Source organism: Drosophila simulans, chromosome 2R (assembly GCF_016746395.2).
Source record: "Drosophila simulans strain w501 chromosome 2R, Prin_Dsim_3.1, whole genome shotgun sequence".
In the NCBI taxonomy this organism is placed as follows: Eukaryota; Metazoa; Arthropoda; class Insecta; order Diptera; family Drosophilidae; genus Drosophila; species Drosophila simulans.
Window position 1 is genome coordinate 19,714,435 of NC_052521.2, and position 25,275 is coordinate 19,739,709.

Sequence of the window (25,275 nt, forward strand, 5' to 3'; positions counted from 1 at the left end):
TAAACAACAGATAACAAGGTACATTTAAGGTTTTTTCATTGGTTTCTTTTATATGTATATATATATATAGATGTATGTATATATAGTATAACATTGTTAACATTTACTATTGACTATGTAATATCCGCTGCAGAGATACTTTTCGTGTTTCGTGTTCTGTTTCAGTTTCGGTTTCTGTTTTTGTTTGTTTTGCAGGTACTTAGTACTACTTTGCTCCTTGGGTTTGCGATTATTGTACGCTTGTCCTATATACACACGCTATAACATATAGTTTTATAATAGGTATCCATGGGTAGATATATGAGAATTGGGGGGCTTCTTATATAGGTTCCTTTGGGTAGGTTGGAATACTAAAGAGTTTAGGCGTTAATAAATACATCTCGAGTTTAGTTGGTAAAATTGCTAACATTTAGTAAGTAACTATGTTGTACATTCAAGGGCTACATCGTATAAGGTATCGCTGATCTATAACGATCGTAAATATATCTATGTGTATACAGTATACAGTGTGTATATGAATATGAAACAATCTGCAGTTATAGATTCTAGGCATAGGCTATGCAGTGAAGTCTTAGACGAGTTTAAATAGCACTTTCTCGAAGTCCGTACATCTATAAATAGTAAATATATGTATATATATACCTAGGTATATATATCGTGTATATGGCTACTCTGTAGATTAGAGTTACAGCTAGAGTTAGAGTTAAAGTTTCAGTTGCTTATGTCGCTAGAATACTTGAGTAAAGATAGAGCTAAGATTGTTGACAGACTGACTACGCCGCTTCGAATCGATTTCAAACCCATTTCGCACGTTGCATGTTGCACGTTGCACGTGGCATGTTGCACGCTGCCAGTTGCTTGTTTGCTTTGTCGGTTTGTTCCCATTTAGGTTGTGGTCATAGAGCACTAGTGAATCATGTTGCTTCTCAGACAATCGGCACGCACACCCATTCCATCAGCCGGAACAGCAGCGAGCACAACCAATTCTAGGCGGCCGTCGTGACCTTCGGCTGCCCGCCAGGTCCGGTTGCTCCTGCTCCTGCTCCCACTGCCACGCCGCCCACTACCACTCCTGCGTCTGCGCCCGCCTCCAAGGATGCGGGTGCCGCCGAGATCTCGTCCAGCTGCTGCTGGAGCAGCTGCTCCTCCACCTGGCCGTCGCCCATGCTGCTGCTGCTGGTGGTTGTGGCGCCGCTGCCGGTTTGGCTGGTGCGCAGCTCCGGCGGCAGATAGATTTTGACCACGCTGGTTATCTTCACCCGACAGTTGGGACAGTTGCTGCATCTGCAAGGCGGAATACCAGAAGTTAGTAAGGATTCAATGGGGACACAAGGCTGCAGAGACAACTCACCTTGCAGCGCACTGGGCGCAGGCGATGACGTGACAGCACGGATTGAACACTGTGTTGATGGCGCGGTCCATGCAGATCTTGCACTGCATGGCCTCCGAGATGCGCGTGTCCACGCAACGCTCAATCGCCGCCTCACGCGCCTCCTTCTCGCGTATGGCCAAATCTATCTTGCCGGCCATGGAGCCGCCGGCACCAGTCGTCAGGGCCATGGCCCATGGGCTGACGCCCGGCTCCCCGCCGGCAGAGGCGCCCAATCCTCCAGCGACAGCAGAGCATCCCTCGGCTCCCTCCGCCACCAGATCGCCGCCCCGCTCGTGGAGGGTCCTCCTCGCCTGGTCGTGCACCTCGCGGCACGTGTGCTGGATGTCGAAGACGTAGCGCTTGCCCAGCTCCGTGTTCTCCATGAACATGGAGGCGATGGTGCCCTTGAGATCCCGGGTAAACTGATTGGTCACCACTCCGCGCACCTTGTCGCACACGTAGAAGGCGTGGCGCTCCGTGATGGAGCGGTACAGGCCCGCGGCGATCGGCTGCTTGGGCAGCTTGATCTCCAGCTCCTTGCGATCGTTGTGGTCATCCACGTACTCCAACTTGAAAGTGCGACGCAGCGACTTGGCCGCAGCGATGGCGCCAAAGGGGATGCTAAACAAAAAGAGACATAAATCCATTAGTTTTGAAAAACTTAATTGAAAAGGAGGAAAAGGAAGTCAATTGATTTAAAAGCTCTATGCATTTCCAAGGCACTTTCAAAAGTTAACTACATATTTCGATATTAATCATCAACGTTTATAACGCATAAAGTGAGTTCTAATAAAAATGTTACCTTTGACGCTAATTTTGCGCTACATTAACTTAAAGCCAAAATCATTTCGAAAGATATTGTCAAGAAACGACTATAAAAATGCCATTTAATTATTCAGGTTAATGTACCATCCATCTACTTAAAAGAATGTTGTTTTCGTTTTGAGCAAGTTTTTTAAGGCCTCTCACCTTGACTTTTGTTTTATGAATACGAAATTACTCAATTTGGTTTTTAGTTAAAATATGAATTAGGTAAGTTAGAAGTGTGGGAAAAGCAAAAATGCTGTATGATTCTATTATAAATCTCTCTTTAAGCTCATAGTTATGGTAAAAGTGCCTTGTGAGTTTTCTACTCTCGGTTATGGAAAGTTCGAGCTGTAGGATCGATCGTATCCTTGGTGTCCTGCAACTCACCTCTGTTTCTCGCCCCCCCGGCAGACGGTGATGCCATGGGCGCCCACCGCGATGTCGCAGCGCGTGGCACTCTCGTTGGTGGTCACGCCGCTGAAGAGCTCCTCGCCGTAGCCCTCGAGATCCTGGATGGACTTGAGCAGCCAGTACTTGGCCGTCTTGAGGCTCATCTGCAGCTTGGCCAGCTTGCCGTGCTCCACGGCTATTTGGCGCAGATAGTCCGCCGGCGGCTCACCCTCGCAGCTCGGCTGCATAAAGTACTCCTCGTAGACGCGCAGCGGATTGCTGGCCAGTCGCTCGTCCAGGCCCGTCTGGCTGCTGCTGTTGCTGGGGCTGCTGGAGCTGCTGTTCGAGTGGGTTTGCGAGCAGGCGGATGTGGAGGCGGATGCGGATGCTGAGGCGGATGCAGATGCGGATGCAGATGGCGAGGGCTGGAGACTGCAGCTGGTGGTGCTTGCCGCTGGCAGCGTGCAGACCTCGATGTGCTCCATGGACTTCTGCTTGGACAGGCGGCGCTTCTTGAAGCTCAGCACGTGCTCCTTCTCCTTGCGCTGCTGCTCCAACCTATGCTGCTGCGCCTGCTGCTGTTGCTGCTGCTGCTGCTGCGCCAACTCGCGCCTCATCCGCATCGGGCAGTCGGCCTTCAGCGACGACTCATTGAATCGCAGCCCATCCGCCTGGCAGAGCAGCGCCGCCAACTTGGCCGCTCCACTCCAGTCCGGCGCAGTGAGCCGGCCCTCGAGCAGATCCCGCCTGGCCTGCATGTAGAACAGATTGCGCACGCTCTCCTGCAGGATGAAGTGCACCGGCACCCAGAACTTGACCCGCAGCGCCAGCATCAGCTGGATGCCGCTGCCACTACTGCCACTATCGCCGGATAGCCGGTTGCGCAGATTGATCCACTGGCGCGTCTGCGACTCCTTCTGGTTGGGCGTCCAGTGCTCCAGGCCGAAGTACTCCATCTCGCAGATGATGTTCATCGCGCGACAGACCTGCAAGCAAAGGATTTGGGTGGTTAGTTATGTAGTTATGGGTTGTGCCATTACCATTAGAAATATCTATAATGTGGGTCAGTTGGGCACTTCCCTACTCATTGTCTGCGCCAAATGACTTTCCATTGTCTCGCAACTGCGGCGAATTAAAGCTTAATCTAAATGTTTTTCAATCTATTCTGGATCAGCGACTTATCAATTCAGCTTGACAGAGCCTGTCAGCGACACGCGGCCTGAACCAGCAGAGCTCGAGCCAGAGCCCGAGCCAAAAGCATGTCCTGTGTGGCATGACTATCTGCCAACATTTCGCCATGACAGCGGCAACATCCGCAGCAGCAACAGCAGCAGCGGCATCAGCAACAACTGCCAGTGGCAAGTGGATGGATTGGGAAATGTGGGTGGGTGACTGTGCATGTGGCTGTAAAGTGGGTGTAAAGTGGGCGGACGGGCGGCAATCGCCTTACCGATGCCGTGGTTTTCAGAAATATTTGCTTATGCAACGAGCGTGTCATCATTTCGAATGGAACGAGCTCAAATGCTGGCAGCGCATCTCTTGGCAAAACAACATCCTTATGTGCTCCATAATAATGCCACTGCCGATGACGATGACGATGTTGGTTGGTTGTCCGTCGGTTGTTGGCCTTAACAAGGCACAACACCACACTTTCCCAGCCAATGCCAATACCAATACCAATACCAATTGCGATTCCCCAAATCCCCCAAAGGCAAGTTGCATTGGCTGTCGCTGCCTGTCGCCGATGAAATGAAATTTGCAAACCTCAAAACAAAAGAAGACGAAAAGCCCGTATTTTGTGAACATCCTGGCTTTGGGGGGCCGACTTTATATACACCCCCAATTCCCCCAAGTACATACATACATGTATGTATGTATGTATAAACATCCTGCAGCACTTTGCATAATGAGGTATCCGCATTTCCGAGTGTCTGGGTTAGCCAAGGCAACAAGTTGCTCACGCATCAACGCCTTCGCACATTTTTACGCTTTTCCCCCATTTCCAATTAGGCGAAACCGCAGAAGAGGAAAAACCCGCGGAAAATGCGGGAGGGATGTTTAAATTTATGAGTGAGAATTATTAGCCATTAAAGTGAAATTTGAGTCAATTTGTTATGTTTTTCGCTTCTGTTTGGCCAGCTTGGTGTCTATTAGGGTTTACAAATTACCATGTTTTTGGTGTTTAAGTTAAACTAAGATAGAAGACTATTATGGCACACTTCTAGGCTCTGGTGGGTGTTTAGCGTTCCTCTTCATTTTTTGGATCACTTTTTCCGGTTATTGCTTCTTTAAGATGCACGTAAATGACCTATTCAAAGCGCTGCCTTGGCAATGAAGTGTCCTGGAAGCCCTGCAAGTTTCGCCTTGAGCAAAGGACATCCTCTCAATGAAACTGGATTCGCAGAGCGAAGCCACTCGAAGAACACGTTGGACTAATTAAGACGACAGATGCTGGCGGCAGTTGCGGTTTGCACTGCTCCAGCAGCTTCAAGTCGAACGCAATTAATTAATCAAGTGCGCAGATCAATTTACATGCCACTCGATTCGGGGGCAGGAGGCGTGGTAGCTTAGCAACGGTTGCCAGACAGCCGACAGAGAATTCGATGTTCAGCCCTGGGAACGGAAGCCGAAGCCCTTGGATTCGTGGCCCAAATGGGGGAATCCGGGGAATGGATGGATGGATGGATGGCACTGAAAGTGGGGTCTTGAGTTGGGCAATGTGGTGGTGCGTTGCCATTGACAGCCGCCAAAGAGCGAATCTAATGAAGCCTCTCGAGAGCTTTTCCTTTGCCCGGTGTAATAGCTCGAATCTCGTGCCACGCATTTTCCGCGAGCCGAGCGCTTAGCAGAATCAGAAATTGGGAAATCAGCGCGTGGGTGGCAAGTAAAATGCCAGATGGCGCATAAATGCGTATGCCTTTTGCCGCATCAATTAGATTTCGAAATATTCAGAAATATTTAAGCATTTTCAGGGTCGTTGTACGCATAAAGTTTTCAAACAACTGTGCGACGTAAATAAACAAATAACTGTGGAGCGAGAAATTGATTTGGTTTTCAAACTCATGTTCCGTCTTTGCAAAATCAATAAACAAAAGAATATTATTGTTGAATAATGTTGCTTATGCAAGCAAACAGCCAATTAAGCACGTTATTTTCGTTATTTTGTGCGCAATGTTGCAACTGTTTGGTTTTTGCAACTAATTCGAAATTCGAGTGATTTTAGAGGGCTATGTAGATACACTTAATTCTAACTAGTTTCCTATAGCCACAAATATAATTCAGAGGCAGCACATTCAATTCAACAAGTTGTGCTCCCCGATATAATTCAGTAGACTTTTTCGATTTATTTCGGGGTTGGAGAGCAAAACGTGGCAACAGGCGGAACAGAAGCGCAAACATTCATTCACCGCAGAAAATTAAAAAAAAATCCGACGAAAATACCAGCTGAAATACAGAAAATCGTCGCTGTCAAGTGCAAAGTCCACTTTTGTGGATTTCGCTAAAATTAAATGAAACACGAAAGCGAATCGCCGCCGACTGCTAAATGCGAAACGTGAACTTACTTTCAGACCCACAATGGCAAATAAGCCGGGAAGTCGAGCTCCAAGCGCCAAGCTCCACTAAATCTGACATAACCGCGACTTTCGTAATTCCCATACAAATTTGCGAGTCTCCCCCGCAGTAAAAAAAAATAAATGAAAAAAGATGACAAAAGTACCCTTCTTGATTGTATGCCATAATGCATTTCATAATATCGCGAAAAATATATACATATGTACATATATATTATGGGTTATTTGCTGACCATATTGGGGTTTTTACTATGCCTCGTAAAATCACTGACCAAAATTACGCCCATATTTGCACGTGCTTTTATTTCAGTTTTTTATGGTGAGTCTTGGGATAGGTTTACATTTTCGCATCGAGCAATTTAATGGGGAAACTGCAGTTGCATTGAGACTATTTATAGTTATTTGTACTAAATTAAGGGGGTCATTTCAAGGCACTTGCTTATTACTTGGCTAATTCTTAGATCTCTACCTTGACTAAGAACCAATAATGGTTTACAATGTGTTTGTTTTTTCGGCAGTTAAACAACATCTCTTAATGAGCACGTGTAGAGTGAATCTACACCTGCTCTCTACTTTACCTCCGCTTAAGAGCGTCTCAAGAGCGCGCTTAAGGGAGTGCTCCAAAGGTAAACAATGCGGAGCCGAAAGTGCATGTGGAAGATGGGGAGCGTGAGAGTGAAAAGAGTACGTTGCGCTCTCTTCTTCTCGCTACAGACACCAATTGTGAGCACGCGGGGCGTGGAGTGCGGCCGAGGGGGGCTCTTCGTGGGGGGAGACTATGACTGGCTGGGAGCAGAAAACCCGACCAAATTGGACTTTGGACCCGAGTCTTCGAAATGCCAATTGGACTTTGGACTGGCACTCGCCTAGTGAGTGTTGTTTTGTTGTCTTGTTGCTTTTGCTTTGTCGCTGTGCTGTTATTTGTTGTGTGCTCTCCGTTGTTTATAATTTGCGTGTATTCGTGTGCCTACATATATGTTTGTATCAGCGATCGCCGTGTATTTTTCGTCTTTCGTATTTGCTTGGTTTAATGGCCAGCCGAAACCGAAACTGTAACTGTAATGGAGACTGAAGCTCATGACGTCAGTGGAGCGCCGACTTTTGTACTTTGAACCCCCCTGTGCCAGCGAAGAGAAATGCAAGAAAAGAGAGTGCAGCTGATAATTAAATGCAATTCGAGCAGCACACGTGCAAAAGAGTGAAACGCGGGGGCGTCAGGAAGAGAGTGAGGCGGAGAGAGTGATCAAGGCAGTGCTGATTTCATCCTCTTCGCTCGAGCGAGATAAACAAAGGCAGTTGGAGATTCGAATCCATAAACGGTCTTTTTGCGCTCTATTTTGCAGGTCATGTGCTTATCGAGTGATCACCACACCCCCAACCACCCGCAGCCCCCTCACCAAACCCATCACCCACCGCTGACAGATGAGTCTCATGAGAAGAATGAGAGAGGGGAAAAGGGGCGGCAGCTGCACCTATTGATGCACTGAAAAAAAAGTTGATAGTTCAATTGAAATATCAATGAGCTTATCATGCAATCGAGATAATTTTAAGAATTGCATAAAATTGTTAAATAAAACGCAAATTTTAAAAGTTACAATTCCATTCCATCAGTAGCTTTTTCTTCCTGTCCATGGGAACTAAAGTGCACTGAAACAGGTTCGATGCATGGAAATTGGCCATAAATTGCACTTAATTACCTATGCACCGCGGCAAGGGTCGTGAATGGCGGGGGGAGGGGGATGCGAATCACGTGCCCGCCATGTGCGCCACCTTATAAGTCGGACCTGTCTGTAGCAGCTGTAGCACCGCCCGATCCCCACCCCCCCTTGCGCCTCTTTTAATTGCTGACGTGAGAAGCGGACGAATGGCAGAATTTATCTGACAAATTGCGAAAATGGAAATATACACCCGGTATGCGGAGCACATGAAATATGGAAAGCGAAAAGCGCCAGCGAGTGCAAATTAATTGAGGGAAAGTCTGGACCACCGGGCGCAGCAATTATCGCAGGCTAAAGATCGAAATGTCAAGGTGCGAAAGCGTTTGAGCCACTGATGCAACCTGGCTGGTTTCATTTCGAGCTGAGCAGAACGTGGTGACGAAGCACGCCTCTGGTAAGGCAGCAAAAGTTCGGTATTTCCAATCGATTTGTCATCAAGCTACCTAAATATTTGCCAAATGGCAATATTAGCTTGCTAATGTCTCCGAAGTTGTAGCTGAGAATAACAACATGATAGGGTTTTGCTTAACTGATACTGAGTATATTAATAGCTCACAATGAACTAGTTTTATGTTGTTCGTATGACCTACAAGTACCTTTTCCTTAATCATCAAAACAGCGCTTACAATCGAGCTCACATTACTCAGCAAATTTCGAATGGCAAAAAGATGAGCAAATGTTGTAATAGCGACAATCTCGACGTCTAATTAGTAATGCAAACTATCAACAAGTGTTTCAGTTTCAACCTTCAGGAGCAACCTTCGGCACCTCGATACTTTGTGATTGCGCCCTATTATTGAATTTCCCTTTCAATGCGGCAGCAAAATGGCACTTTTGTTACTAATCGGGCATTTTTACTTACATATGCCCAATCTATATAATCAGGCCCCCTGGCATTTTGCTTTTCCGTTCAATATAAATCGGATGGGAATGAAAATAAAACGCCACTTAGTTCTTAGCATTAGAATGTAAGCACGTGTGTGCCGTCTCTCTCGCTCGCGCTCTCTGCTCGCGGGCAAGTGAAAGAGATGGAGAGCGAATGCATTTCATTTCTGCAGCAGTGCAGTGGCAGCGACGTCGACGGCGGCAGCGGCAGCGACCGACTGAACATTGGACTTTGATCGTTGGCCATAAATTTTATAGCAAAAACGAAACAAATGCTAGAAGAAACTAAAAGCTAAAAACAAGAAACAACAAAAGTGCTGCATTCAAAGTGCACACTAAAAATGCAATAGGAGCAAGAAGGCAGCGAAGAATGGGAAGAACAATTGCAGCGGACAAAACGAATGGTTTAATGCCATTTCATAAGTGCAATTAAAAAGCTAATCGAAATGGTGGAGTAGCATGTCCTCGGAGCTGAATGTCTCTGCTTTTGAAATGGCGCCCAGAAAAAGTGCTATAAAAATGAACTATTAATTATACTCAGCAATTGTGGAAATGCTTTTTGTTCGAGGTACTTTTATCCGCTGCAGAAGCGCTTCGTCACTATGTGGAATGTCGTCTGCAGTGATATATGTAATCGTAATGATAATAGTTTTCAAGAAACTCCAGCTCAACTGCAATAAAAACAAGTCTGAGTACACATGCTGAATCCTTTGCGAAGAAACCCCCTTATTATTTGCAGTGCCTCGCTTGTCCTTGCAGTGATCTCATATTTCGCGAACTCCCTAAGTGAAAGCCGGTCGTTTCGCTCTGCCTCCTCAACTGTTGACACATCTTTTGGAGTCGGGTAAGAGCCAAGTTTATGGAGCCAGAGCCATAAAACTCCCATCCTCATCCTCATCCCCCTGCTGGCGGCTCGTGCTCCTTTTCTTTTTTGGCAATGATATGGGTGGCCCCAATTCGCTGAGTGATCCAGCGGGGCTGTCTTGCTGCATTATTAATGAAAATGCTGTTCGGCGGGCAGCGAGGGATGCCGGTTTCTCGACCGTATTTAGCTGTTTTGGCCAGTTGTACGTGACTCTTGGCACTCGGCACTCGCCTTCGCACTCGCAGTGGGCCAAAAACGGTTGCGTCAACGGCTAAAAGCCAACGTCAATTGCAAACGACTGAGGAGGCTGCAGTCTTGAACAAAAATCATGCTGATGTTGGATGTTTGTTTGTGTGTTTGCGGTTGTGTACGGAAAATCAGGGCACCCAAATGAAAATATATGTGTCCTGTGCATATTTATGCAGGAATGTGTGTCCTGGCTGTTGCTATAATTTTTTCCCCGCTCCTGCTTCTCTGCGCGCTTTTCCACGCTTTTCATTTGACTTTTTGTAGTGTTTTTCCCTTTTTTTTCATTCGCCTCTGTTGTTTTGGTTTCGTTAAGTATGCGTCATTTTCAGTGGCTGCCACTTTTTGCGTGCGTTGCGCGAAAATGCGGAAAAGCCGCAGGGTCCCATGGTACGAGTACAACTACAACTACACCGCTGCCACCGCTGCTACCCTTTTACTTCCTCGTTGTGTTTTCCTTCCTCGCCCCCTGGGAGTTGACGATGCAGTCCAAACAAGCCCCCACAACAACGGCGCACCAAATAAGCATGCAAATGCATTACATTGTAGGAGCAGCAGCTCCAGAAATTATGCGAGCGGGAAAAACGAAGGGGTTTCCAGTTTCAGTTCGCCAGTGCTGGCCCTAATTAGCATGGCACTGCATTCCCAATTGCCGCGACGTGATGCCAGATTATTGCTGGCTTAACTTTGTGGCCAACTTTTAAGAGCTGCAAGTATTCGAGCAGCAAATAATGAGTTTAAACGCCATCAAATTCAAGGAGGTTTTCCAACTCATTAGTAGTTGAAGTTCTATATTTGCTAAAAACAGAATTCTAGCCATTCCTTGGGATGGTTTTTCAACCAGATGATAATGCCATTATGTCACTTATTTTAATTACAATTTCTTTCCACTATATTATCGCCGCAAGCAATTTAGCAAACTTGAAGTCGCAACAACTGAAAGTTTGAGCCGCAAAAAGTTGGCTTAGAAACCATAGCTCTTGCAGTGATCACTTCCCTCATCGGGCGGAAAGAAATACTGTTTGCACAAAAACATTCATTTGATTTCCATACCATTTTCCCAGACTTTGAATCGCATTTGCAACTTGATAAATTACATTGCGCCCAAATGAAATGTCTGCTGGAAGAGGCTAAACTTTTCTGGCCAACAAAGAAGGCGAAACTTGGCCAAAAGAATGTCAAGTGCACATGCGAGAGCCAGAAATGGAAATGTTGAGGAATCCTGAGATGACGAAATGTTTGCCGGAGATGCATTCCACGGCAAATGGGGCGGGGATATATGGGCCCAAAGGTCAGGGTCGACCACAGAACTTGGACAATTGTCGAATGTTTAAGATGCCGAGCTTGGCCAAAAAAAAAAAAGAGGACATAATAATAAAAAGAAATTTCTTCCGGATGGCGGACTTTGTGTCCGCGCGGGAAAAGGATGCATAATGGGGCAGCATTATGCGGCATAAAGTATAGTGGGGCACATGGCAGGGATGGCACAGTTCCAAAATATAATAACAGAGATATCAGCAAATCGGTTTTCGGCTCTCGGGGCCTGCGAAAGTTTACACAAAGCGCCGGCTTGTCGGTCCCTTTAAGGACCTCGTGCTGCAGCTGCTTTGATGATTTATCCGCTGCTCCGCCCACAGAGCTCCACCCACCGCCCACTTTTATAACCCCGGCTATGAACTTGTTTACCCATAAATCCACAAGGCAGGCTTACAAGTTTACCTTACTCGCTCTCGCTTTTGGCCGCTCTCCAATGTATTTCAATTAAGTTATCAAATACCTACATACTATGCTCACCCAGCTAGCCGGTTTGTATCTGTCAGTTGCCAAAAAATGTATATTTTTTATATATAGGTTGGTGTACGTACGTATGTACCGTATACCGTATACCGATGCCTGTTGCCAGGTGCCAACTTGGCTCTTGTCTGCCTCGTATTGATTTTCTTTTTGGCCAAAAGTCTGCTCTTCCCATCCCCCCGAAGCAATTCCACGTTTGCACTTGATAATTCTGGTCGGGCGGACGGGAATTTGCCATGCAAATGGGTTCTCGCTGCCAAAGCACATAATAATATATCATTTAAAGTTGTTCGCTCACTTAAAAATTGTGTCCTCTGGTCACCGTTTCCTGCGAACCTGCCGTGCCTAGGCTCATTTATTCTAATTGTAAATTGCATTCGTCCTTGAGTCCTTTTCGTTTTCGCCACGGTATCGGAAATCGCGCGTGACAAGCTTAACCTAAGCGAATACTACAATGGTCCAATGGTTCGGCCCCCGTTCAACCGCTGACCTCAAATGCACTGCGAGAAATAATCTTATACTACTACGGCTCATTCTGAAACCACAAAACTCGAAAAATTCGGCTTGAAGGACCAAATTGTGAGGAAAGTGGCATTTTCAAGATATTGTGTGACTTAATCGAATGAAAGTAATTTGAATCACAATTTTCCTGACTGTATTCCCACCCCCTGCCATTCCTGCCTTCCATTCAAATGACTTTAGTCATTGCAGTTAATGATGCCTGGCTTTAGGCTCCCTCTCACTACGCAAACACCCACTCCTTGGCCAAGTTCGGAAGCTTTGATGGACATTTGATGGCGAACGACCACCGAGCTCCACACCCACCATATGCCAAATGGCAATTTTCACTTCTTTAAAATTGTAGAATTTTCTTTTCAAGCAATTTAGTAGCGGAAAATGCTTTTGATGCCGGCGAAAGGAAGGCTCGGGTAGCGGATACAGGCTAAGTGGATGACGACGGCTGGGAAAACGGGGACTAGTGACTTGGTGGGACTCGGCACCTGCACCAGACTGCAGGTCTGCCAGCACTCTGATTAGAAATGATTAGGGGGTCCGATTTGATTACTCCAGAACGCTCTACTCGCATTGCAAAGAGGAAAGCGTGCAAATAAAAAATGCATTAATACACGCGGTAATTCCCGCAATTATCATTTCGTGACCCCGGGCCATTTTCCATTGCAATATGCATATAATAGTATGTAAAATTGAAATGCGAACGCAATCCGCTACCCCCACACAGTCCGGTTTCTAAATCCAATTACAATAGAATAAATAAATCACATGTCTGTTCAATTTCCATTAAATCGCAATTAAAACGCGCCGCGAAAACCTTGTTTTCTCAGGCCTTAATTAATTTTGGTCCAGGCAAGGAAAGGACCCTTTAAGAGGCTCAATTAAAACGGCATTATCCTGCTGCGGATTGTGGTTTTCTTGTGGGGGTTGGGGGCGGAGGAGGCTGGCGAATAACAAAGGCGGTTTGGGGCGGGACTGCGAACAATGCAAACAGGACATGACCGCCGCAGGACACTGTACATCTTTGGGCAGTAAAATTAAAGTAAAAGCATTTAATTAAGACCTCCGAAGGACGATTATTTCCACGCAGAGTGGGAACACTTTCGTGCGCTAATTGAAACGGGGAAAATCGCGAATGAAAAGCCCGTCGCCCAGCGCAAACAAATTGCAATTCAATTTGATTCCGAATTTAAAATGGAAATTGGGCGGAAAGGCTTTCCAAACGACATGCAAGGTGGAAAAAAATATTTAATATGATTTATCATTGCAGTCATAAGCGCTCAATAAAGCTGCTTTATCACATGCAAAAGTGAAATAAGTGTCCTTTTGTATATAGTAGTTGCATACTTTACAGCACCTTCCTGAATTATGGCTTACTTTTAATCCGAATTTCGTTCTGTGCTGTGTAAATCATATCGTGATCCGATTGCTGATCGGATTTGCTGCGCGAGTTCATTTCCCATCACAATTTTATAAGCTTTTATTGGCCCCCTTTGTTTCGCAAGGACCTCTGTCGTCCTCACAAGGTCCCCCCTCCCTGCTCTTGAGTAGGTGGGAAAATCGTGCACGGAGGAGAAAGGCCAAAGAAAATAATAGTGAAAGCCACACAGGACTCGCTTCGGTTTGCTTCGGTTCGGGGCAATAAAAGTAAGGCAAAGAAAATAAAGAAAGGGCGAAACAAAAGCCTTGCCATTAGAGACACATCAAAATGGCACTCAGCATGGCGTCAGGGGTTGGGGTGGAGGGGCTTGAGTTGAACCCCCCTCCATAAGGGGCGGTATGTGGGGTGGGGGATCTGGCTTGTCGGCTTTTTCACAAAACTATATTCGAATACAATGGAAAAAGCATTCAATGCATTCCCCTGTTTCTGCGGTTTGTTTTGCGGCTTGCATTTTTTTCGGTTGCATTTTCACGCAATTTATTGTTCACGCTCGCTCCTCGTCTCCTCTTCACCACTGCTTTTACTCGCTTTCTCCTGTTTCCTGTAGAAATTCCCCATTTTTTTATTGTTTAATATTGTTCTAAGCTATATGTACATACACATATATGTTGGCTTGGGCTAGAGTAAGCTTTATTTGCAGGTGGCTTTGGGGAAGTGGGCGGGTTGGAGGTGGTTTGCTTGGCCATATTTCCGCTTGGTTGTTGTGCATTCACGTTTCTATGGTTTTTCCCGCCTTTCTCCTCACGATTTGCCGCCAACCTTTGGCGAAATGGGCGAAAGCAGTTCAAGGATAATATGCAAAAACCATGGAAACAATAGATAGCACTAGACCTCAAGAGGATTTGCTGCAAAATCGTGGAGGCGCCTGCTTAGCAAATGACATTATCATTTGCCGGCAACATTGATTTTGCTCAAATTTCGTCATTGTCATGTGCAGGCACGATTTCTGCATCATCGTCAAAGTGCTCAGCGAACACTGGGAAAAACCGGGGGGCATGCTTATGTAACCTTGGAAATAAAAGTCTTGTGAATTAAGTTGTAGAGTGACCGAACTCTGTATTAAGCGTGAGTGTAACCTTATGCTCGCAAGTAGACACGCTTTATATTTCAATTTGGCCACTCTGGTTTCTGAATTTAAGCTGTTGTCCATACTGTTTTCTAGAATTATTTCTAAGTGAATAGGGCACTCGGTTAATGTTGTAACCATCACTTTTTAGTAGTATTTTCAGTGCCTGGTGCTAAAAGACAGAATGCCCCTGACTCTGCAAGCGGTAATTGCATTAAATGGGGGCTTAAAAGCAGACGACACTTTCCCCCCGCCTTCCCCGTTTCCTGGTTTCACTTCGCGTTCGCTGGCAGCCTTGTCATTGTCGTTGGATTAGTGTTAGACCTCCCCGAACTACAAACTACAACCACTGGATGGCCAATCCACCCACTTGTTCCCCCGCAAAACGGCTTCCAATTAGCCGGGGAATGGTCTGAGCTCCGCGAACTACAAGCACTAAGAGGAGCACTGCGCTCGACTTGAACCATTTAATCGATATGTGCGAGGAGTTTTCGCATCGAGAGTGGCGAATCAAGTCGAGTTCGCATTGCACGTGACGGCCGCTGACTTCATTCGTTTGCAACTCCTCCCCATTGAAGAGCACCCACTCAATTTCGCCGTACAGTTCCGTTTCCATTTATAGAACCACCATCAGACCTATATATAATTCACGTCCACACATTTGAGGGGTCTCTAGATTGGGTTGGGTTGTTGTAACTGGATCAGTGCAAAATGGAATTAGTTCCGGATTAATGTTTTAGTTCTACTTGAAAGGACAACTAAATGTCACGTGCTTGTTTTATCGAGAGTGGAAACTTTTCTTATAAACGCGCTGATTTATTCAATTCCCCCTTGTTTCATTGGAGTTGCAATAAGTTTCACTTCAGGAAAGTTGCAGCTAGCGAATCTCTGCTGTAGTTTGGCCACTCTTCCTTTTTTTCCTCGTATAGTATTGTGTGCTTTGGCACGCGAATATAATTTCCTTTTGATTGGGCGCGCCTCGGCTCGACTTCATTCGGCGACTAGCTGGGAGCGATTCTCCAGATAGATTTGCGGGCGCACTGCCAGCACACGGTGTAAACATAAATTGCGCTGCCAAGGACGCGCAAGCACACAAACACACACAGGAAAAGCTGGAAAAAGGGGGAGGGAGTAGGCAGTGGGAATGGGAGTGGAAGGGCTCGACTGGGGCAAGGACGCAGACAGGATGGCGCACGCACCACGGAGCCTTCGTGGTGTGACCCTCGCAGCTCCGAACTTCAGGACTGGGCACATGATGTATGCTCGCCAGGGTTGTCGATTCACCCGAAGTCAGGACTTCAGGAAGTAAGTGTGGAGGCATGTGAACTCTGAACTTAAATCAGCTTGTTTGTACAAATTACTTGTGGCTTTTCCACCTGTGAAACTTTCATGGCACACGAATAGCTAACTTTACAATTCCCTAGTTTCAGTTCCAAAAACTTTAAATAAATCCCGTTTTTACCCGGAACCATCTTTAATCTTCTTAATTTGCTAAATAGTTTGAGCTACTATTTCTATCTGCTAAAGTGAAAAGCATAAGCCTGCCAACTGGATTATTAAAAAAGTTTTAAAAGTCTGCAGCGTGCAAGACTTTTTCTATACCTACTGCGATAAAGTTTAACAAACTTACACAATTATTTAATAACTTCTAAGATGCGAGATGCGCCTGGCAACCCTGGACGTGTGGGCTGCCCCAGGTTGGGCACAGCCTGCGGTGCATTTTGCATTTTCGGACACAAGCGCAAATGTCCAGCGAACATGACAAACGTCATCCTGCACCCGAAGCGACATAAAAGTGATGGCGTTTGGGCTGCCGGAAAATGCGGGGAAATGTGTGTGTGTGTGTGTGGGGGGGGGAGTGTAAATGCATTGCGTTTGGGTATGGGTTTTATGTTTTGGGCTTGGGTTTCGGCTTCGGCCGGTGGCAATTAATTCCCAAATTGGCCAACAACGTTGGACAGGCGGAAGGTGAGGGAGGGGAGCTAGGAGGTGGCTGCTCCGTTCGGATTTAATTGTTTGGAAAATTAATTCTTGCTTTGACCAATTTTGCAGATTTACCACTGGCACTTCTGGGCACAAAAATCATTTGCATAGAGGCTGCATAAATAAATAAATTCCGGGCAGATTACTTCGTTTTCGTTTCGTTTCGGCCAAGCGTTGGACCGAATATTTATTGATAGTGCATAATAAACATGTGTGCATGCGTATATTTTATGTGCAGGCAATCAATGCAAATGCGAATGCAAATATGGGATTTGTTTGTTACGTTCTAGCCGGATATTTACCACCGATGAGTAAAGTTTCAGTTGACTTCTGGTTCCAGGGCCTCACTAATTAAGCGGTAAACAACAATTAAACAATATCAACGGCCACTGAATATGTATGCCTGCTATTTAAATAACTTTTGCCGGCCTTTTGGCTCGCTTTTTTCAGAACTTTCAACTGCTGTGTGTAAAAACCCAAAACCCATTCGAATAGTGGGGCAAAAATAAATTATATACGGCCATACAGTATTCACATTGAACGGATGTGCGCATAAAGCCAACTCGCTTGTTTTTAGGCTGCTTGTGCGAACTTAAAAAATTTATGGCATATTTGTGCTGGTCAAGAATGCTTCTCGATATACACTCGCATGGGATATGACATCAAAAGATTTCATAACTAAAATGAAGCCATAAATTACATTGGCAAATGTTTATAGAACATAATAATAGATGTGCGAAACTAATCGAAGCTATTTAGTGACCAGGTTTCGATTTATCTGAGTAATGCGCTGAGAGAACACATAAAAACACGTAATGTGCTTGTTTGATAAGACTCGTCTAGTGCGAAAATAGATTGGTTTGCCGTTTAAATAAAGACATTTAATTTTAATCATCTTAGTTGCCCAATTTAAATGAACTCTATTGCGTTGTATCTTTCGGGGGCCAAACAACGAGGAAAACTGGCACATTCGCTCTCCGAGGTGCCAAATGGAACTGAAAACTCGGGGGACCCGCCTTAAATATATTTGTATTTATCTTCGCTTGTTTGCTTAAATTGTTAATAACTGTCGACTGCAACAAATAAAAGCAGCGCGAATCGGAGCAAAAAGCGGAGCGTCGAAATAAAATAACAAATTTACATACAAATGTACGTATGTGTACATATGTATATGTATCTGCGGCGAAAAATGAAACTTGACAAAAATACGAAAAATAGGTAAATCTCGTTTTGTGCCTTTTGCGCTTTATATTTTTTTTATTATTCGCATGGGCTTGGCCCCACACAGACAACAAAATAAAAAAGAAATAAACAGCGAGACAAACTAAAACGGAGGAAAACACAAATACGAGGCGAAAACAACCACAAGATACTCAGATACAGATACTTTTGCTTATAAGTTATTCCTTCTGTAGAAGCACGTGTGTGCGCTCTTCTGGCCAAAAAGAAAGAACTCCCTGCTGTTAGGGCCAAAAACCGCATTTGGCCCAAGGATTTAGGGCCAGCATACGGGGCGTATGCTTAATATTAATCACTAAACTTTACTCTAAATAAAGCAGAAGGTTTTTTTGTGGGGAAATTTCAATTTTAATTAAACATCTGTTGAGCGCTAAACAAATGGCATACAAAACAAAAAAAAGAGTGAAAAGCGCAAAAAGCTCGGAAATTGCGTTTTACGGACAAAAATAATCGAGAACGAAATTATTAATGCTTATTTATCATTTACGCCTTGATTGCTCCCATATCTGACTTGACTGCTTCTACCTGTCTTCTGTTTCTGTCTTCTGTTTCTGTTTCTGTTGCTCTCTCTGTTTCCCCAACGCTCCCCTTTATCAGTCTGTTCTGCGTTGTTGACATCGGGTATTAATATATGTACGAAATTCTCAAGCTTATCAGAAGAAGCTGATAAAAAGAGAGACACAAAACGATAAGTATATATTCTGTGCTTTCTGCTAAATGTATATGCAAACATCTGGACAGATCGCTTGTTTACCTAAGGCCAAGAAATGTGATTTTTGGACCTGATTTTGTGGGAGCTTTTATCTTTCCCCCTTTGGGAACATATAGAACGAGACTTTTTGAGAATATTGTTTACTCATTTTATTGACAAACTGCGTAGAAGCATTTCTTTGAGGACCTGCTATAAATAGGATTTCTGCAATATCCTTGCAGTCCCTTGACTACGGTATAAATGTCTGATTTTTATTCAAATTTCACAGCTTGAATTGGCCTTTTGTCGTGACACGAGAGACACGCAAATTGGCCAGCGGCTGCTGCACTTGACCCGCCTACCCCTCTTGCGCCTCTCTGCTTCTTCTGCCTCTCCGACGCCCCCCCTCTGCCACTTGAGCTGCCTCATCAAATCTTGCCTGGAAACTTGCCTCGTTGCACATCTTTCAATTGTTGCAAGTCGCACACTCGAGCACTCGCCCACCGCCCACTATTGCCACACCCAGCTCGTAATCCCACACTTCAAGGGTGTTGAAAGAACTCATCATCCATCCAGCTGCCTTCTAATCCTCCCTGTCCCTCTTCCTGTCCGCCCCTGTCTCCGCCCCATTTCCAAGCCCATTTGGCCGCCCATCGGGAGAAAGCTTTAACGAAGGGAAAGCAACAGCAGTGTTCGCAAATATAATTACACCTAGAAAATGGATGTCATTTTGGCGTAGCAGAAGGATCTGATTAACGCAGCCTGTTGACAGGCAATCCGATAAGGAATCACAATCAATGGAGGGACTTTAATGCACAGTGGGCGAAATACGCATTAAACTACTCACTACTACTACTTGGGGAGTTATTACTCGTACTGCCTAGGTCAGTACTGCGATCACGTTTCATCGGCATGGAGACCACGATTTGAAAGTTTTCCACTACCATGAGTCGTCAAACGGCGCTTGTTTTCCTTTTCCTGGTTCTGTGGACTTTGTCATGTAACAGCGGGCCCTTTGCTAAATGCTCGAAATGCCAAGCCCAGTGGAGCACCACTCGATCCATGTGAAGAACGCAAGCAAGCAATCAAAAACAACTCAAATGGGCACTCAAAACTCGGCTCTGACGACAAACGAGCCACGAAAATGGCAATTTTAAATGCAATTACAATTACAAGTAGCTGGTAATTGCAAGTAACTATTATCGAGCATAAAACTGTTGCACATGGCCCACAGTTCCCGCCGTTCCTCAAAGGGCGTCCTTGAGGAGAAATGGTATTTCGGCAGATGGAAAATGGCAAATGGGATATGGGATATGGAAAATGGGAAATTGCCTGACTGACTCCGACTCGCTGGGCAGACACACCCAAAATGGGAAAGAGGGGGGCATATTTGCATGCATATGTGTATGATTGTTAAATCGAGGTAACAAAAATGTAATTCTCCTTTGACATGCAAACTCGTCGAAAGCGTCGTCCCACTGACGTCAGGGCTAAACTTTTTCGGATTGCGATTGTACAGAGTTGCTCCGGTCCGGGTTCGAGTCAGCTTGGCAGGCCGTAATTAAAATGTGCAACTGTGCCGGGCCTCCGCACCACATCTCCGTAGTTATGCCCCCAGCCCCCAACCCCCAGGGTTCATTAGCCAGTGCTCGAAGTTATGTAAACCCCTCTTATCAGCCAAGTGTCTCGTTTACACCCCAAGCATGCTTATCACTAAGCCGCGATTAAGAGCCGCTGAAACTTGGACCTTGTCGTTGTCATAGCCCTCGAAATAGCACTATCACTCAAGGTTCCGCCAGCCAGGTGACATTGGAGAGGCTTCTTTTGACTCATTCCCGTGCAGATAATTAATTAATTTCCCATCATACTTTATTAATAGTCAAGGATTTCTTACAGTCACGCCGACAAAAAACGATGACGAATTTGTAACACACCTTATCGACGCTTACAGGCGGCGCGTCATTCTTGCAAATGATAAGCTGCTGCGAAATCAATGGGCATTGGTATTCATAGATTAGGCTGACGCACGGCTCAAAGTTAAATCACAGCCGTAAAAATATTAATTCGATTAATCCACAGCGAGTCACATATGGTGGCTTTATGAGTGATATATGTACATAGTACTTAAACACTTTGCCAGATGTTTTCCCAGATCAAAGTGGTTGATACAGAACGCAATTGAACATTGGACTGTGCAGCATGCATGGAGCATACGTGAGTGGAAACATGTGGAATTGATAACGCCCCGATTCGGATTCAGATTGAGATTCAATGTCATTGGGGGGATAATGCAGCAGTGTTGCAGCGGGAAGAAAAAAACGACTATCATGACTTAACAATGGGAACAAAGGCTCGTTGTTTCGCTATATGCAAACAGTCCAATTAAAGCTGACCAATAAACTGGTTATCTCGATGCGGTTGTATTATCCATATATAACAGGGCAGATTATCAAGTTCCCACAACTGTAAATTCATTATAAAATGCATTATCCGCCACAAAGTTCGTTTGATTTACAGCACTGCGCTATAGTTGGTCGTGCCCTTAAGACCACTTGTGTGTTATATAGTGCGATCCCAAAAATAGAATTCAATTAGTAATCATCAGAACTGGCGCACTAACTGGCATCGTAACCTTTGCAACGATTAGTGCTAAGCCCCCAATAAAAAGCATTTGCGTTCTGCCCCAATTCGACGATCTTAACGCTAGTTCACAGCCGTAAACATTGATAGCAAATGAGTTATTGTGATACGGATAGGCGTGTTCGATAAGATAAGCGCAAGTTGAAGAAGCATATTTTCTTGTTCCACCGAAGATAATAAAGTTGGCAACGAACCCGTACATTCGTATTCACCTGAATATTAATGTCTCTGTGTGTGCGAGCCATCCATTTGATAAGTTGCCCGATTAGATTGCACAGGCACACTAATGTAGGGTTCGCAAATAAGCCAAAGACTTAATTAGCCTGACAAACAAGGCGAATTGCCGAATTGGCTTTAATCTTTGGGGTTGGTGAAATGGGACTCTGTCTATATGGTGGGGTGGAGCATAATCGTATGTACATCGCTCGTAGTAACAGAGCTCCGCTGAACAGAAGCGAAGTGGTCAAGTGTTTGCACTAATCGCCTCAAGTGGCGTCCACTTGGACATTGAACTCACGAGCGAAATGTTAAGTACACGGAAAAATAAACTATTTAAAGGGTGGAAGGCAAGTCGACCAAGCCTCTGAAACATTGGTACCCCCTATTTTCTGTTCTACTCTTTGAAACACCTTGCGGTTCTATCGCGGGAGCAGCTCGAGTCAAGGGTATCTGGCATTTAAAACGAATTAGTGCAAGACTAGTAAACAACAAGACACTGAAATTGGACATGGCCCCCCCGAGCTGATAACGAAATGCGGATCGAAATGGAAAACATACACTCGCTTTTGCCACTGATAAGCGTTGAATACACACAATCACACAATCGGGTCCAGACCTCCCACGAAAAATGTTAATTGAAATGGAATCAAGTGCTTCGCTTTCGACTGAATGTCGAGTGCCTTTAAATGAAGATTCTTTTATAACACTTTTTATAGTAAGCCGCTCTGGTATTAGCCGTAACGAAATTCGCCATGAAAAAAGGCCGTCATTAAAATGAAATGAGAACATTTTTGTTGGTATGCCGTCGTGAACAACTGTGCACGTTGGTCATAAAAAAGTAATCATTTTTTAGTTATTTATTTCCAAAGATAAAACCAACCAATCTCTATAACCTCAAGTGATTCGACGGCAGGCCCTTTAGTGCTACCTCGTAATATCCTCTTATAGGGGTACACATATCACACACGTGTGACCACCAAATTGCATAAACTGCGGTCGAGGATCGATAAGCTATGAAGTAATTCCAAGGCAAGGAGCTCTCGCCTGGATAATTTTGTAACCTCCGTGAAGTAGAGCTGATGACTTTCCCTTGAGTTGCAGAATACCCGAGGCTGGTGCCCTTGAATGCGGGTAATGCAATGCGTAGAAATGTGGCTGGTTTAATGGCTCACAACACACACTTGGAGTTAAGTAAGGAAAAGCCTGTTGTTTTCGGTTGAATAACACATATGGGTTCTATCATGAAGATGGAATCAAAATCAAGGGCAAGTGTAACTACGCGCTAAGATATTGTTTTATATATGGTTGCTACTTAGTTCACCATTTGAACTTTATCAAGATGGATGTATTGCCTGCTATAAATACTTCATACGGTACGGTTTCTTATCTAGTATTATTGAGTTTCATTACAAGAACTGTAGTTATCCAGAATGAACTTTCTATGAGAAATGAGCTAAGGATCAACATTGTTATGTCATAAAAGTAATGAAACTTTTGGGGTATAGTTGGTAATATTGCGTAAGTTAAAAGGGAAAGGAGTTATAATGGTGCACTTTCCACTCAACTACCAAGCGATTTCTGTGGAAAACTACCAGCAACTGTTGTACCTCTGTACATACATATGTACATATATGTATCTCTACGAGAACCGATGAACTCACCTTCTCCAGACACTCCTGACCATTGGCTTTGGGATCCCACTTGACGGCTTGTTGGGTGCCGTTGGGCAGGTTGACAATGCACCACATGTTTTGGCCTTTTGTGTGCTAACGCCGCCGTTTGATTTCTTGTCCAACAGGTAAAAGCTCCGCTCAGCTGCGGTTCAAAACAATTGCATTTGGGATTTGCTTCCGGCTTGTTTGCACAAAAGCCGTGTGTATTCAAAATCACAATCGGAATTGAAGCGCTACAGGTTGCACCGCGTTTTTCGCTCCAGTCTGGGTAACTGTTTTAATTTTATTTTCAATTATGTGACTTGTTTTTGTTTGTTAACTTTGAACGTTGAGCACTGCGGGGTAATTTAAATATATTTGCACTTTTGGAATTTTGTACACATTTTTATTAAGCGGCAACGAACGCACGCTCGATTTTCACGTAAACTTTTTTGATTGTTGCTACAGTTGTTGGTTTCTCCAATTTGATTTCAGCTTGTTTATTGTTGCAAAACGCGTTGAAGTTTGTATGCAATTGCAAATATTTGTGCAAAAATAAAAATATTACTTCGTGATATATATTTTTCCCGGCGATTTCACGGATATCCTTGTTGTTTTTGTTTCAGAGTTTTCGGTGTTTAACACAGCGCTGCCAAACATAGAATGAATAAATGTGAGCGCTGCGTGTTGCTTAAGTAGTAACAATTCGTATTTGCGCGCTCTCTTGAACTCTCCCTTACGTGCCCGTCAATGAGAGTTATATTGAAAGAGAACCAAATTCTCTTCTCTTGATTTGGACTTAAGAGGCTTTATTTTGAATTTAGTATTTGATTTAAGAGACTTTTAAAATATATTTAGATCATAGAAATTTCTGAAGTGTGCAGCATTCCTTGACACTGTTACTTATTAATTATAATTATTTAATTATGAAATATTGTAATTAATTGTTAACCATACTAAATCTTAAAAATAATTCAGAGTCAGTTGCATTAATTACATACAATCAGACTTTGTTGAAATATTTTCCTCAACGCAAATTAATAGACTGGCCTATTCACAGCGGGGCCTAAGAGTTAGTTATAGCCAGATGTTACTGTATATTTCATTCAACCTCATTTGTTTTAAGCCACGGGGCTTTTGTTCTCAGATTTCTGCTCCTGCTCGCCGCATTGAAGTTGAAACGCAGGTAAATGGTTGAACGAATGCGCTGTGGCGCATGTGCAGATATCTTTTCTCTTCCTTTTCTTAGTGACATGCAGCTGTTTCTGTTTCTGGCTTACCGCTTTATTCCGGCCTCAGCTGTTTTTGTTCTCCCGACCTGCAGGGGATGTAGCCAAAGGATGTGTGTATCTTGCAGTAACCTCGATGGTTGCACTGTTTCTAAAATTAGTTCATTTTGTCAGGCTAGATCGAATGACCCCCATGGAGGTCATATGGAGATCGCCGCGTGTTCATTTTTTGCTTACGTGATGGATGTCATGCAACTGAAAGCTTTCGATCTACTTAAAAATCAAAGTTATAAGGTGGCTACATTAAGATGCAAAAACTACACGAACAAAGCAAATGATCTTGACAACAAGCGAATTATATTAGATAGTCGGTGCGACTTAAGGAACACTAAGAAATTCTATGGGAATGCCTTCAGCTTCCAAATGTAAAGTGACTTGCATAAGTCAGCACAATCAACACAACGTCGTGTTATTTACCCCCATATGTTTGGGGTAGGTTTTGTAGGTCAGGTGACAAAGGTGAACCAGGTGGCACTGAATGGAGCCGAACGGCCAGCCGGGTCACGTTTCCCCCAAATCCCCCAATAATGGGGTTGGCGCGGTCCAAAGGCGACCTTGGCTGTAGCACTAGCCTACTATGCAATAAATAGTGTGCACTCGTAATGCGTTCCCAACAGGGGTTTCGGTACAGAAATCAATATCACTGCAATGGCCATCGGCAATTGACAACGGACAATGATTGAATGGGGGATAATGGGGCCTGGCTGGGCAGACCCCAACATCGGAATGGCATTTGTACAACTTCTGCCATAAACTATGCAAATCTGGCGTCTCCTGGGATATCCGCCGTTCGCAATAGCAAAATGTCGACTGCATTCCGGCTGCCAATTTAATTAGTTGTTGGGCAAACATTCGGGTAATCAGTGGCTAAACAGTTTATTTAGCTGCATTTG

At 44.6% G+C, this 25,275-nt stretch overlaps 1 protein-coding gene across 1 annotated transcript; it reads right to left on the bottom strand.

The window, feature by feature from the left end:
* Positions 1-19: 19 nt before the first annotated feature.
* LOC6735715 (E3 ubiquitin-protein ligase MYLIP-A) lies at positions 20-23,782 on the bottom strand. The gene is made up of 4 exons (XM_039292455.2): positions 23,103-23,782; positions 2,567-3,555; positions 1,352-1,993; positions 20-1,284 (listed from the first exon to the last, which is right to left on the bottom strand). The coding sequence occupies exons 1-4, from the start codon at positions 23,187-23,189 to the stop codon at positions 987-989; spliced, it is 2,016 nt and encodes a 671-aa protein (XP_039148389.1). The 5' UTR covers positions 23,190-23,782; the 3' UTR covers positions 20-986.
* Between the last annotated feature and the right edge of the window lie 1,493 nt (positions 23,783-25,275).

What these genes read in the sequence shown, in the direction of transcription:
- LOC6735715 (XM_039292455.2), bottom strand. Translation starts at nt 23,189, where the DNA reads ATGTGGTGCATTGTCAACCTGCCCAACGGCACCCAACAAGCCGTCAAG. An exon ending in GTCAGGAGTGTCTGGAGAAG is followed by an intron (nt 3,556 to 23,102) that starts GTGAGTTCATCG and finishes CTTTGCTTGCAG; the next exon opens with GTCTGTCGCGCGATGAACAT. An exon ending in CGGGGGGGCGAGAAACAGAG is followed by an intron (nt 1,994 to 2,566) that starts GTGAGTTGCAGG and finishes CTTTTTGTTTAG; the next exon opens with CATCCCCTTTGGCGCCATCG.